Consider the following 14,013-nt stretch of genomic DNA (forward strand, 5'->3'; position numbering starts at 1 on the left):
TGACAAAGTAAAAACCAAAGTTAATTGGAACTAAATTGACTTAATTGACTAATGACTAGTATTGTTTTTGTGCGATATCTGTATACAGAATTTTGTATTTATATTCCGACTAAATTTTACATAATTTAGTCATATATTTTATTTAATTTTATTTATCTATACATATTACAATATTCAATTGGGGACAGTTACAAAATACTAAATAAATTACATAGTGTTAGTTTCAAAGATTTTAAAACTATTAAAATATTAATTTATGTAAAAAATTAATAGATAAGAGAGACAATTACTAAAAGAGAATCATTTTCGCGTAGGGAGAATGGGAATATTAATCGGAATAATGAAGTAAGATTCTTCCTTCTCCCTTTCTCTGCTCCTCTTCTTCTCCCGAATGCTCGAAAAGCGTTGAGTAAAAGCAAAACAACACAAAGGAAAACCATTTTCATTGCGTTTATCGGGGTTCCAAACTTACGCAGAAGAGAGAAACAGAGAAAGAGGGTTTCAGATTGTAATTTGATCGTGTTGTTGTTGCAGTTGTGAATTGTGATTGATTTGCATACAAACACGAATCATACAGAACAGAAGAGGAATTTAGGTTTTGAAATGGGAGTGTTTTCGAATAAGATCGATAGAGAACAACTGAAACCCGGTGATCACATTTACTCATGGAGGCAAGCTTACATCTACGCACATCACGGTCTCTTTTTTTAGTTTCTTCATTAATTTGTCTTTACATAACCCGAATTCTACTTCCATTTCTGTTCCCTTTTGGTGTTTGGTACTTTGTTGTTGTTTTATATTATTCCCTTTCTTGTTTCGATAATGCATTTTATTTTTGATAATCATTCTATTATTGTATCAGAAAATCTCAATTTCATTTGGGCTGTGAAATTCTGGCACATGAGTATGTGCTTCATTGAGATCCAGCATGAAGCTTGGAGAGAAGTGAGATTAGAAATAAATCAAATAATGAGAGGCATAAATGGATGATAATAGTTACTGTAGGTTTTGAATCTGTAAAGGTTTCCCTAAGTTTCAAAGTGACCTCTTTGTGTGGTACCGAAAATGTAGGCCACTGTCCTGTTTCTTTTGAGTAATTGACAATGTTTAGCATTGAATTGGTTTGGGGAGCATGTATATTACCCATGTCCTACAGTGTTGAGATTCAAAGTTTAAATCATACTACTTTCAAAACTCATGAATGACATTGCCACGCGCAAATACTTTGCAGTTAGCATTATACGAATACCACATTATATTTAGGTTATCAGTAAAAAAGATATTTCGAGGTTGGCGGATGCGATGATGAATCATCAAATTTAGGTGAGAGAATTGAGTTTGTTTCTAATATCAGACATGCTAGTCTATGGACAAGTCTATCAAATGAGAATCGTTTCCTCTCTCGTCTATGTAGTCTTACTCTTTCCTGGTAGTATATCAGCTGCTCAACAAGAGGGATTCGTTCACTCCCACTTGATATCAATATCTACAACCCTCTTGCATTTCCTGAGTTCCTGTTTGCCTATTGTTTTCATGAATCAGAGATTAATATTAATGAGTCTGTGGATTATTCATAGATTTGTTTTATGTGGAATTGCAAGCCATGGATGCCTACATGGCTCCTGTCCTCCTATGAAGCTAGAAGGAAATAACCGCTTTAACTGTAGGGAGAAATTAATGAAAATTCTGCTAACTTTGATGTTTGACTTGATTGTGCCGGTGCCCTTTCACTGTTATATTATGATGTAATTCAATGTTCTACATGACTACATCCAAAACTCTGTTCTTAGTAATCAATGTCACATCTTCTGGATGTTTTAAGGTATATACCAAATATTTGATGAATCTTTCAGTTTTTGCAATCTTATTGTGCTGTTGTTCTACAACACCAATGGAAATATATAACTAAATGGTATTAGGAGATTTAGCACTTCTGCATGTGGTAAAAACTAATGGACTTAGCACCTATGGTTTCTTTTTAACTTCTCTATTATACTGAAATTGTCAGTAGTTTTTTGTGCAAGATACCAGGAATATATGTTGGTGATGGAATGGTGACCCACTTCACCCGGGGAGCAGGGCAAGAAATTGGGACAGGAACTGTTCTGGACCGTCTCCTCGTTAGTTCTTCTCCTGCTCATGATCTTGACAATCCTTGCCCAAAGTGTGGTGATTTATCGAAGAATGAGGGTGTCATTTCGTCGTGTTTGGATTGTTTTCTTTATGGTGGTGAGCTATACCTCTTTGAATATGGTGTCTCAGCTGCTTTTTTTCTTGCCAAACCTCGAGGAGGTACCTGTACCCTTGCTGCTTCTGATCCACCTGAAGATGTCCTTCGCCGTGCTTCATTTCTTCTTGAAAAGGGATTTGGTGGTTATAACATTTTCAAGAATAACTGCGAAGACTTTGCAATTTACTGCAAAACCGGTCTGCTTGTGTTCACAAATCTCAGTGTAGGTCGGAGTGGACAGGCAGCATCTTACTTGGCTGCTGCTAGTGCTGTAGTTTCTACACCACTTCGTTTTATGACCACGAGTATGAGTGGTTTGGCCGCAGTTGGTTATGGCATGTACTGTGTTAGCCGATTGGTTTCTGATATAGGAGTACGTCGTGACGTATCTAAAATTCCAGTGGAAACACTTGTGGCTTATCATAGCGTAAGTGAGCCGGAGATGACTGGCAACATAAATGAACCAGAGAAGACAGCTGAGATGCCCAAGGACACAGCCAAGAACGATTAGCATTGGGTCAATAGAATTTCCTTATAGAATGTTGTGCTTAATATATGTTGTCAATTCCTTAAACAATTGGAGTTCCATTATTGTCTGCTTGCCGATTTAATGTAAAGATGTTCTTCACAGACCATTCTGTCATTTTGAATGTCATATATATCAAACATTATTGTCCATGTAGTAGTATAAGATGTTACGTTTACTTTTTACTAAATGGAGTTTTACAATCTTGTGGTAGATTCACCTGTTCTACATAAAGTTACATAAGATATATAAATACAAAAAAGTGATCTAGAAAGTTATGGAGAGCATGCCAAGCCAGAAGCCATATCCTGTCGATTATGACAGCCAACATGTGATTAACAACAATTCTAGTTCCCATATTAAAAAAAAAAAATATATCTAGCAAGGCCAAAATCTACAACTAGGCTTCTTTACAAGGATTTTATTCTATCCAGAACTTTGATGTCTGCGGTTGATGTAACAAAGTTATTAGAACATGCTTGGTAACCGAGCAAGTTAACATCACATATTAACGTTATGGTTAGTGGGTGTTTTGGATAAAAGTACAAAGATATGATACAAAAGCATATCTTTGTGTCTTTTAATTTTCAGTATTTGAATAGATAGAAAATTGTACAAATTTTATCTCAGAACACAAATATTTTACTTATCACTATATCTATATTATGAATCCCATCGTATAAATATATTTGTATCTTCCAATATTTCTATCCTCGAGCTTTTGTCAAATGGACTGAAAGAACATAATTGGTGATGGCTTGGTCATATTCATGGTGATGACCTAGTCACTGTTTAGCTTTTTTTAATTAATAAAAAAAAGTATAGGTCAAGATAAACTTCCTTTTATTATGTTGAAGGAAATATAAAATCTCCTGTTTGAATTCATAAAGTTTTAAAAGTAATTTAATGTTATCCACCATTATAAATAAAAAATTACTAATAAAAGCGATAACATATAAAGCAAAATGTATGTGGCGAACTTTTATGATATTATTGTTGTAAATAAATTTTTAAAAAAATAGTTAAATGATAATGAAATTAAAAACAAAAATAAAGAAATATTAATTTATTATATTGTGGTCTTCTTTCTCACTCCACAACATCTTGATATTTCTATATTTATATGAAACCAGTTTTTTTTTTATTAAAATGCAGAAAAAATTAGAGTTTGAGAAGATATTCATCATCTATTAGTATTTTAATAACAATGAATTATTTTTGAAATGTTTATACAAATAGAATGAAATTCTTTTTTATTTGTCACTTTTTAAATCTTTTGAAGCCAACTTTTTTTTTTGTCTTTTGAATAAAAAAAATTCTTATATTAAGCAACTTAAGCTAATTTCATTATTTTAAATATACTTTAAATAAGTCAAAGGATGGTTAATATGAAAAGCAGTGTTTTGAAATAGCGTTATGTTAGTTTTTATCCGCATAGGCGTAATTTCTTGTTTTCCTGGTAAACCAAACAAATTGCAAGTATGATATACTATCAAGCATTAACTAACTGTTTTACTATTTTCATCTCTAATGCATAAACAAAAAGGGTGAGGGCAAGATACAATTTGTCATAATTTTGAATTTTAACTCCCTAATCTTTGAGTAAAACAAAAATGGTAGTTGCAAAAAATTGTAATTGACCATCCCTTTTATGGTTCATATCTTGTAAACAGGTACAATTCCAAGGAGATAGAAGCACTTTCTCATCACAATTGCTGTTGCTTCACATAGCAAAAGTCTACTACCTTCCTCAGGCGAACCAACAACCTGCAGACGACAATCGGTTTACTTAAATCGAGGAAAATGTTGTGTATATATTTAAGCGTGGAACACCATGTCAACTCACCTCATCTAGATCAAGATCCTCTAAAGTGAAGAAATTGATAAAGTAAAAAAGTATATATCTAATCACTCTTAAATTAAGATAGTAAAATGCACACATGATAGAAGTTACAAATTCAATAGTGATTAACCTCTCACTTCATCACTTTAACAATCTCCTTACTTTAGAGGATCTTTTCCAACATGATGCTATAATTAAGGGGTACAACGGCAAATACTTTCTATGCATACTTCGTCATGAATTGCATAAAAACTTAAATATACCTTCAGCTGATTGATTTAGAAATATACCTGACAATTAGAATAAAACTTTTTGGTGAATATTTCTGACAAATTATAGAGGTATTCACACAACACATTGGGCAATAAATTGGTGCATGCTTCCTCAACAACCTGAAAAATTAAAACAGTTCAAACATGCACATGAGAATAAGATTGTAGAGCTCCAGTAAAAAGGTTATGATTATAAATATTACTAGTACCATATTCATGTGTCGTACCTCAGAAAATTGTAGCAAATGAAGCCCCAGAGCGCGCTCATCTTCATGATCCAATGCAATTTTAGCATTCTGTCCCAAGGAATTGATAAACACAAAACAAATAGTAAGAATTATGGAGAATTCAATCTTTAGCTAACTGTCTATATATAAACGCCTAAAAAAATTGAATCATATCAGTGTCACATTATAACAGAGCAGTGCTTAATTGAATTGTACAATTTACATCATGGCAGAAAGCAAACCCTAGACACATGCATAAACTCAACACATAATAACTAGAACAATTATTAGTGATTTTATATTAACACAACAAACTACATATTTAATAAACTGGTAAATATAAAGTCCCGGAAAAAAAAAACTTACTTTCTTTACTTCCTCTATGTCTTTTCCAGATTTCCGGATGATAGAACAGATCCTAGCATGTGCATACAGCAAATAAACAGCGGTATTGCCCTGTTTCACAAGTTCAATAAGGTAAGTTTAGATCGATTAGCTTTTGAAGGGAAGAAAGAGAAGTTGAACAGTTGCCAACAAGAGTTTCAAGAATATATAGGTGCTAGGACAACTTTTTCTTAATTTTTCAGACTCATTTCTAGCCATAACCCCACCACTGTCCTCATTTATAGCTCAAACTCTTGCCCCCATAAACAATGGTCACTAGGAAAAAAAAAAAAAGAAAGAAAAATTACTTAAAGTACCTTATCATTAAGCATCTGATCAAAGTTGAACGTGTAGTTTGTTAGTCTGTTGTTCTTTAAGTCAGCATACCTGTGAACACAAATTAAAGACACAACAATATGGTGTTACAAGGCAACATCTCATTCAGCATTCCGGTTGCATAAGCTAAATATAACTGAAAAATTTGTCAAGTCAAAGCAAAACCATAACTGCAGAATAAAAATATAACAGCTAGTTTGGAAAAGCAAATTACATAAAGGCATCAACCTGATAAGATTTACTATTGTTGCAATTTATTTACCTAGCAAATTTATTTACTATTGTTGCTCTCTCTCTCCTCTCTCCCCCTCCTCTCTCTCTCTCTCTCCCCTCTCTCCCCACTCCTCTCCCTCCTTCCCCTCTTTCTCCCCCTCCTCTCTCTCCCCTCTTCCTCTCTTCTTTCCCTTTATCCCCCTCCTCTCTCTCCCATCTCTCTATCTCTTTCTCCCTCTTTTCTCTCTCTCCTCTTCCTTTCTCTCCCTCGGAGGAAAAGAGAAAGGAGAGAGGAGGGGGAGAGAGCAAGAGAGGAGGGGGAGAGAGGAGAGAGAGAGCAAGAGAGAAGAGTGGGAGAGAAAGAGGAAGAGAGAGAGGAGGGGGAGAAAAGGGTAGAGAGAGAAGGGAGAGGAGAGGGAGAGAGGGAGAGAGGGAGAGAGAGATGTAAAAATTCTTTTTGTATTATTAAAACTAGTTTTAGCCTATAAATCAGATTAAACTGATTTTTTCAATTAAAACTGGTTTTATTTTTATGACCTAATTTAAACTGATGCATTGTATTATAAACTAGTTTAAAACCAGTTTTTTATGTGACAAAGCAGTTTGGTTCAGTTTCTAAACCATTTAAAATGGTTTAGTACAGTTTCAGTTCAGTTTATAAACCATTTAAAATGGTTTAGTACAGTTTCAGTTCAGTTTATGGAAATACTGAACCATGAACACCCCTACCTAGCCGTTAGCATTAATAAGCAGAAACCTCAGAGAATTAGCAAAAGATTTTAAGCATCCCACATATAACAATTTCAAAAATTCTGTCATGGGACTTCGCTAGCAAATACATCTTTCTCCAAATGAAAACAAAAATATGGTATAAACTACACCATTGTATACATAATGTTGATTTGAAATAGAAGGGGTATAATTAGTGTGAGATAAGCTTACTTAACAGCACCATAGCCCACTGCCTCTGATGTTTTCTCAACCTCCTCCTCAGGCCACTCTTTAGCCGTATCTGAAAGATTCCAAAACCATAGGGTTTGGAGGGTTAAAGCTGGTGTATGAAATCTGACCCACTGGGAATAAAATAAAGGAATGCATTCACAGATCTTAAGCAGAAATACATGCAACAGATGCTTGCATGTGGATAAGGAAGAAGTCAAAATTGCACAAGGTAATGGGTACTTTACCACGTTCAAGAAGGGCAGTTTTACTGCGATTCTTGGCTTCGTCAAGCAAATCAACCAATCTAACCACTTCAGTGTTGCGAGTCCGAAATCGTTTTCCATCTTCCCCAAGAACAAGGCCGAAACCTACATGAGTAGCTTTTGGGTATGAATTATCATCAGCTGGCAGCCAACCTGCACGCTTAGCAGCCTGAAATGGAAATTGAAGCAGATGTCTTACATTTTCACTCATTGCCATGAAAAATTATTCTTCCATTTTAAAAATTGATTTCAAAAATAATAAAACAAAGTCAAAGAGACACTGAGGTTGGAAATGGTTAGGATGAAATCGTCCAGACAAATACTCTTTAAATAAAGAACAATGACTTGCTGCCAGCAAAAACAAGTAGAAAGGATTCTGGTATTAACAATAAGATCAAGGAACTACAAAATACCATGAACATCATTAATTGTAACATACCTTGAAAACCATATCGAAGTGTTGCTGCTGCCCAACATCTGTGACGTATATAATCCATTCAGCCTTCTCTTCATTTATCCGATACCTACATGGTTCAAGTAACAGAGAACCAAAATGGAATAGGTTCCCCCAGTCAATATATTTCCAATTCTGCTCAGGGATAAAAATGCAGATAGAAGTAGGTTTCCAAAATTTATATGAAACATCCAAGATATAAATAAATAAATAAAGTTGAAATAGTATTTGCTAATAAAATTTGACCATTCAAGAGTAGCAACTATCAAATTCTCAAAAAATATGTCCAAACAACTAAAGCCAGTAAACAGACCAAAGTGCTGTAAGATCAGTTGAAGCATAGTTGTAGCCACCGTCACTCTTCACAACAATAAGCGGTATATTTACATCCTTAAGAAATATCACCCGAGCACCCTCACTATCTTCAATCATTCCTTTTTTATTCAGTTCCTCCAAAACCCCAGGGATATGCGGATTATAGAAGCTCTCTCCCTGTGACCAAATACATCATTCAGTACAACATAAAAAAGTTACATTTACTGATGCAGGTAAAAAACCTTTAATTTACCTAAAATAAACTCCATATATTACTGGTTCATTGCAATAATTTATGCAGCAACTAATGGCATTATGACAGTTAACTGAAGACTAATTCAGGTCATAAACATTGCTCTGTCAGCTACAATATTAAGAATTTTCACTGGAAATGCTAAAGCTTGTAAACCAATCAACCAAAGAGGAATTCTATTTCATACAAAAACCTTATTTCAATTTTAGTTGAGAATATAATTGCAACAGAAAACCAAAGTTACCAAGCATCTTATGGGCAAGAGAAAAGCTGAGCAGGTACCCAATGCCAATTTGGAAAAAGTTTAAATAAAACTCAAACTGTCGGTCATAATAGAACAAGTGCAAAGATAGAAGTTAATGGATAAAGAAATAGCAGATCCGGACAGAACTTTAACTGACATCATGAATTGAATAAAAAGCATACCACCTACAAAAATTTCTATCATACCCAATAAATAATAAGCCAGGATGCCCCATAAGTATTCAATTTGGAGGCAGAAAAGATTAGATATCATTGGTTAACAAAGTAACTAAAAGAGGAACCTAGAATCTTTACCTTTTCCTCCAAGTGAACTCCAAGGCGTTCATAGACCCTGTGGAATTCGGTTCTACTTATTTCACAAATTTGTTTCCATGCGTCGCGATACCTGGTTTCTCCACCCTGAAATAAAAAAAATTTACATGCATAAAATTCAAAAGCAGGTTCCACAACATCTCATGAACATAGAACACAGGAAAAATCAAGATACAATTTACCTGAAGCCGGACAACAGCCTGTTGAGCCCTTTGCTTAAATTCGGGATCACTGTCAAATCTCACTTTGGATGCTTTATAGAATGTCTGAACGAAATTCACCAGATAAGATTAATTTTAGAATCAGTGATAATAATCCATTTTTCTCGTGAAACAAAATAAGTAAATTTAATAAATAAAATCATCAACTATATATGTGAGACAGAATAACAAAGATAAAACAAGCAACACTCAATGAGAATATTATCCCTCAAGACCAATAAACATTATCATTTCCATGTTGAAGGGATAATCTGCAGTAATTGATAAAGAGAAATGTTCATGATTGAACATAACCCAAGCAATTGCCTCACCCTTGACCACCTTTCTATTTTAAATTATCCATGAAAAAAGGTGACAATAGAATTATAAAATTGAGTCCTCAAACATCATATACCTATTTGCCACACCCCATGCAAAGATAACTAATCACTTTTATTTAAGGCCTTTGTCCATGGAAGTTCAATAGCAATTGTGGCAAACTAACTCTTACATAACCTGGGAATGCATAGGTTCTTTTTACTTCCACACAAAAATTAACAAATTAGAATGATATGCAGGAAAATAAAATAAAATCAAATAAAATCTGAATGAAGAAATACCAACAAAAAACAAAAAGCCTACATGAAAACAAATGGTATAAAGTTCAGTTTAATATATTTACCAACCTGAAGATCTCCAATGGCTGCTTCGTTGACATCCTCTGGGTTTGGAAATTTTTCAAAGAGGAATTCAATCAGCATTCCAAACTGCAAAACAAATGCTTAGACTAATGTAATATTATTCTAGCAAATCTTTCCTTCTCTCCCTCCCCCCCTCTGCCAACACACAGAAGAAGCAGTATCTTAGGTTACTGTAAAATTACACAACAAAGAAGAATAACAGAGATCACACAAAATACCTTATTTCTCCTAAGCTAACTCTTAAAGTTTATTGATCATGAAGGGTATATCTAGGAAAGCAACTTAAAACAGTCATGGTTCTAAATATAATTACTAATTGGTTACCAAGCCACCAAGTAATTGCTAATGAACAAAAGCTAGTCAAGTTAAATGATTTCCCAGAGCCATTATAATATGAGAGGGGAAAAAGGCTTGATAGCATATAGCAAAGATTTAATCACAGATAAACATGCACTAGTTTCAATTTGATGACACAAGAAAACAACAACTTTGCAAATTAAATCTACCTGTGTTCCCCAATCACCAACATGATTTCGTCGGAGAACATCCACATGTGAAAATTCAAGCATACGGGCCAATGTGTCCCCAATAATGGTAGATCTCAGGTGACCAACATGCATTTCCTTTGCAATATTGGGTGAGGAAAAATCAACCACAGCCCTCTTTAGTGGAAGCCTTGGCGCCCATGTTTCAATACCATCAATTAACATCCGCTGTAAGCTCTGCAGGATAAGTTGTTTCCTGTTAATTACTATATAATTCTGGAATAAGATACCCAAACAAAGTGAAATATTATCTTTCTAGTATAGAAACTTCCAGACCGAAAAACCTCTCCCAGAACCCGCGGAAAACAGGGGGGTGTAAGGAGACTCGGGCACAAGATGAATACTTCTTTTAAACTAGAAGGTTGAAAATGCAGTCACCTGTGCTATCCAATTCCTTGACAAGACAACATTCACAAATCCAGGCCCAGCTACAGAACACGACTCTATAATATCAGATGGGGGTAGATTCTTCATGATTGCCTACAAAGATTATCATTTCACTCGAGCAAATCAAGATCTTAATCCAAAATAAATAATTCGTATAAGAATTTTAAAAGAAATACACATTGGCAGAGCATGAAGAAGTATAGGAAATTTCCCTTATCATACCTGCCCAACAGATGGGGGACCCTTAAATTCTGCTTGTTTTCCTTTTATCTTAGACCATATACCCATTGCATTGTTACTACAAAGGAAAAAACTAATTGGTTAGCTTTCTTAGAAAGAAAAAATGTCCTGAAGACATTAATTTACAAGTCTTCTGCTGATATTTACAATGCCAATTACAGCCTCATGGTATATGTTGGCCAACGAGAAAAATTGTTTAACTTACCACTGGTAATCACCAAATTTAACCCCAGATTTTGCAGCGCAAGGTTCAACTAATGGCGCTATATCTGGCTCGCTTGGCACAGTTGTCCTCAGAGATACCTCAAACAGATGCGCCAACTGCCTTTTAACGCTGCCAACATTTTCCGCATCCTGGATCCAATCATAGGAGCATAGTCTTTCATCACTCTCTATTACAAAGAGCATCTTAGGATATTCTGTGAGACTACACTAACCCATTTTCTTATCGTGCATGAATTTTGCCTCTCAAGAAATGTGTTACAAATTAACAAAGGAAAACAAACCACTTGCTTAAAACAAGTAGGTTTTTTTATTTGATGAAATGAGAATTCAATTAACTTACAACTGCCATAGTTGACAACGATTCTGCTTTAGTTGCTGTTATAGAAAATCTACGCGATGCAAACTTCAATAAACCTGTCTACACAACAGCAACAACATTCAAACAAAATTGTCTCGTGTTATTGACACAGGACCTAACTATAATATTTTTTATACTAAAAAGAAGCAATCTTATACCATTCATGCAGAAAATATAACTTGTCACATTAAAGACCCTAACAGCAAAATGAAGCACTTCCTAAACCAACCTATAATATAGTGGCAGAATTCAAGCTGTACTATATTCATCATAACATTACCTAAAATAACATAACATAATAATATCCTTGACATCCAAAATATAAAAATGCTGCATTAAAAAAATTGTCACAGAAAAATAAAAAAGGTAATTCAAGTATGCAAACTCTTTGGCCCCTCAAAAAGCTTAAAGATACATTTTTTGCACATCACATGACTGAGGAACAAAGAAAAAGACAAAAATTAGTGCTAATAATACACGATTATGAAAGTGCGGATAAGGTAGAGACTTAGGAGGAAAAAATGTGGAAACCTAATCAGATTCACATTCAGTGTTTCGTGAACTGAAGTAAACTATATCTATATGGGAAGAAGCATAACAATGGAAATGAAGAAAGCAATACAAGAAAAGACATTGAAATGAAGAATTGAAGAGAGAGAGAGAGAGAGAAAGAGAAGGGGAGCTGACCAGAGGGAGAAGAAGGAACAGAGAGAGGAGAGAAGCGATGGAGGGAAAGAAGAGGAGATGGAGAAAACGGCGCAACAAAGGTTAAGCACCCTAACATCTTACTTCTTCTTCAGCTTCTAGCCATTTTTCTTTTTTCTTTTTCCATTTTTCTTTTTGGATGTTAATAACACAACGTTTACAATGTACAAACTACATAGTACAAACACTAATGAAGGGTGTACCAAACACCGTATAATCGAACAATGGAGATCAAACTAGAGTATTGATAGTCTAATTAGTAAAGATATACCCTAGATCCACTTTTTGAAGAGAATGATAAATTGATAATAGAATAAAAATTTGGTTGGATGTGTTGTGAAACAACTAAATAAATAAGGAAAATGTAATTATAAAATAAAGTAAATAAGTATAAATAGAAGACTCTAATACTACAATTACTATCTCAATATAATAAAGATGATTAATATTGATATTAATATTATATGTAAAGAGTAATAGAAAAGAGTATTTAAAATACTTATAAAATAAAAGAAGAGAAAGAATTGTAGTAGAAATATAAAGAGAGGAGTATTTGATTGCAACATAAAGAGAGAATTGATTTCTTGTTACTTGCTTACTTTATTTCAAACGTTGCTTCTACTATTTATACACATGAGAAGGTTTTGATTTCAACCTTCATTTATTTTAATTGTCTTGGAGAGAGGTTCCTTCAATATGGAGAAGATAAACCAACGTGGTCATCCACATACTTATCTTAACACTCCCCCTTGGATGACCATTTAGGATTATTGCCTCATTAAAACCTTACTAAAGGAAAATCCTGTGGGAAAAACATTAGTGAAGAAAAAAGAGTACAATATCCTTTGTGATGGGGACTGCCTCATTAAAAACCTTGTCAAGAAAAACCCAATGGGAAAAAAAACCTGACCAAGGAAAAAAGAGTACAGTCTCCCCCTCTTGCCGACATCATTTAATGTCTCAAAATCGGCACATCCCAATCTCATGTACCAATCTTTCAAAGGAGGATTTTGGGAGTGACTTTGTGAATAAATCTGCCAGATTGTCACTTGAGCGGATCTGTTGGATATCAATTATCCCTTGATTTTGAAGATCATGAGTGAAGAAGAATTTGGGAGAAATATGCTTTGTTCTATCACCTTTGATATATCCGCCTTTAAGTTGAGCAATACATGCTATATTATCCTCAAACAGGACAGTTGGAGCTATCTTATGATCAATCAGTCCACATGATGACAGAATATATTGAATCAAACTCCAGAGCCAAAAACACTCGCGACTTGCTTCATGCATCGCTAGTATTTCGGCATGATTAGAGGATGTTGCAGCCATCGTCTGTTTCGTGGATCTCCAGGATATAGCTGTTCCACCATATGTAAACAGGTATCTTGTTTGAGATCTCCCTTTGTGTGGATCAGACAAGTAGCCAACATCTACATAGCCAACTAGTTGTGACTTGGATCCATAGGGATAAAACAATCCCATATCAATCGTCCCATGAAGATATCGAAAGATTTGCTTGATTCCGCTCCAATGTCTTCTGGTTGGAGAGGAACTATACCTTGCTAGTAAGTTCACAGCAAATGATATATCGGGTCGTGTATTATTAGCAAGATACATTAGCGCTCCAATGGCACTAAGATATGGTACTTCAGGACCAAGGATATCTTCATTTTCTTCCTTAGAACGGAATTGATCCTTCTCCACATCCAAAGATCTTACGATCATTGGGGTACTCAAGGGATGTGACTTATCCATATAAAATCTCTTCAAGATCTTTTCTGTGTATGTTGTTTGATAAATAAAGATCCCACTTTT

At 34.5% G+C, this 14,013-nt stretch overlaps 2 protein-coding genes across 9 annotated transcripts; one reads left to right on the forward strand and one right to left on the reverse strand.

Moving 5' to 3' along the window:
• The first annotated feature begins 291 nt into the window (after positions 1 to 291).
• LOC107458055 (protein LEAD-SENSITIVE 1) lies at positions 292 to 2,908 on the forward strand. 5 transcript variants are annotated; one of them, XM_021127541.2, is made up of 2 exons: positions 292 to 671; positions 2,012 to 2,908. In XM_021127541.2, exons 1-2 carry the CDS (start codon positions 604 to 606, stop codon positions 2,739 to 2,741), a joined length of 798 nt encoding a protein of 265 aa, XP_020983200.1. In that variant the 5' UTR covers positions 292 to 603; the 3' UTR covers positions 2,742 to 2,908. The 5 variants fall into 5 exon arrangements, with proteins under 5 accessions (XP_020983200.1, XP_020983202.1, XP_015931741.1 ...); XM_021127543.2 differs by having other exon boundaries at positions 2,025 to 2,908; XM_016076255.3 differs by having other exon boundaries at positions 293 to 697; positions 2,025 to 2,908.
• A 1,335-nt stretch (positions 2,909 to 4,243) lies between these two features.
• Positions 4,244 to 12,340, reverse strand: LOC107458043 (arginine--tRNA ligase, chloroplastic/mitochondrial). Of its 4 annotated transcripts, none has more exons than XM_052252183.1 (18): positions 12,178 to 12,340; positions 11,473 to 11,546; positions 11,113 to 11,297; positions 10,890 to 10,965; positions 10,659 to 10,760; positions 10,242 to 10,457; positions 9,721 to 9,801; positions 9,017 to 9,100; positions 8,817 to 8,921; positions 8,004 to 8,182; positions 7,676 to 7,760; positions 7,219 to 7,405; positions 6,974 to 7,043; positions 5,800 to 5,869; positions 5,465 to 5,554; positions 5,099 to 5,167; positions 4,890 to 4,991; positions 4,244 to 4,523 (listed from the first exon to the last, which is right to left on the reverse strand). In XM_052252183.1, exons 1-18 carry the CDS (start codon positions 12,272 to 12,274, stop codon positions 4,413 to 4,415), a joined length of 1,983 nt encoding a protein of 660 aa, XP_052108143.1. In that variant the 5' UTR covers positions 12,275 to 12,340; the 3' UTR covers positions 4,244 to 4,412. The 4 variants fall into 4 exon arrangements, with proteins under 4 accessions (XP_052108143.1, XP_015931724.1, XP_015931725.1 ...); XM_016076238.3 differs by having other exon boundaries at positions 11,113 to 11,261; positions 12,178 to 12,339; XM_016076239.3 differs by having other exon boundaries at positions 11,113 to 11,261; positions 11,473 to 11,550; positions 12,178 to 12,319.
• Positions 12,341 to 14,013: the final 1,673 nt, after the last annotated feature.

The sequence above is a fragment of the Arachis duranensis genome, chromosome 7 (genome assembly GCF_000817695.3).
Source record: "Arachis duranensis cultivar V14167 chromosome 7, aradu.V14167.gnm2.J7QH, whole genome shotgun sequence".
Classification (NCBI taxonomy): Eukaryota; Viridiplantae; Streptophyta; class Magnoliopsida; order Fabales; family Fabaceae; genus Arachis; species Arachis duranensis.

Coding starts and splice junctions, on each gene's coding strand:
- LOC107458043 (XM_052252183.1), bottom strand. CDS start 12,274: ATGTTAGGGTGCTTAACCTTTGTTGCGCCGTTTTCTCCATCTCCTCTT. Junction 10,966..11,112: donor AAATTTGGTGATTACCAGTG/GTAAGTTAAACA, acceptor TTTCCTTTGTAG/TAACAATGCAATGGGTATAT. Junction 10,761..10,889: donor GTCCCCCATCTGTTGGGCAG/GTATGATAAGGG, acceptor TAATCTTTGTAG/GCAATCATGAAGAATCTACC.
- LOC107458055 (XM_016076253.2), top strand. CDS start 604: ATGGGAGTGTTTTCGAATAAGATCGATAGAGAACAACTGAAACCCGGT. Junction 698..2,031: donor TTACATCTACGCACATCACG/GTCTCTTTTTTT, acceptor GCAAGATACCAG/GAATATATGTTGGTGATGGA.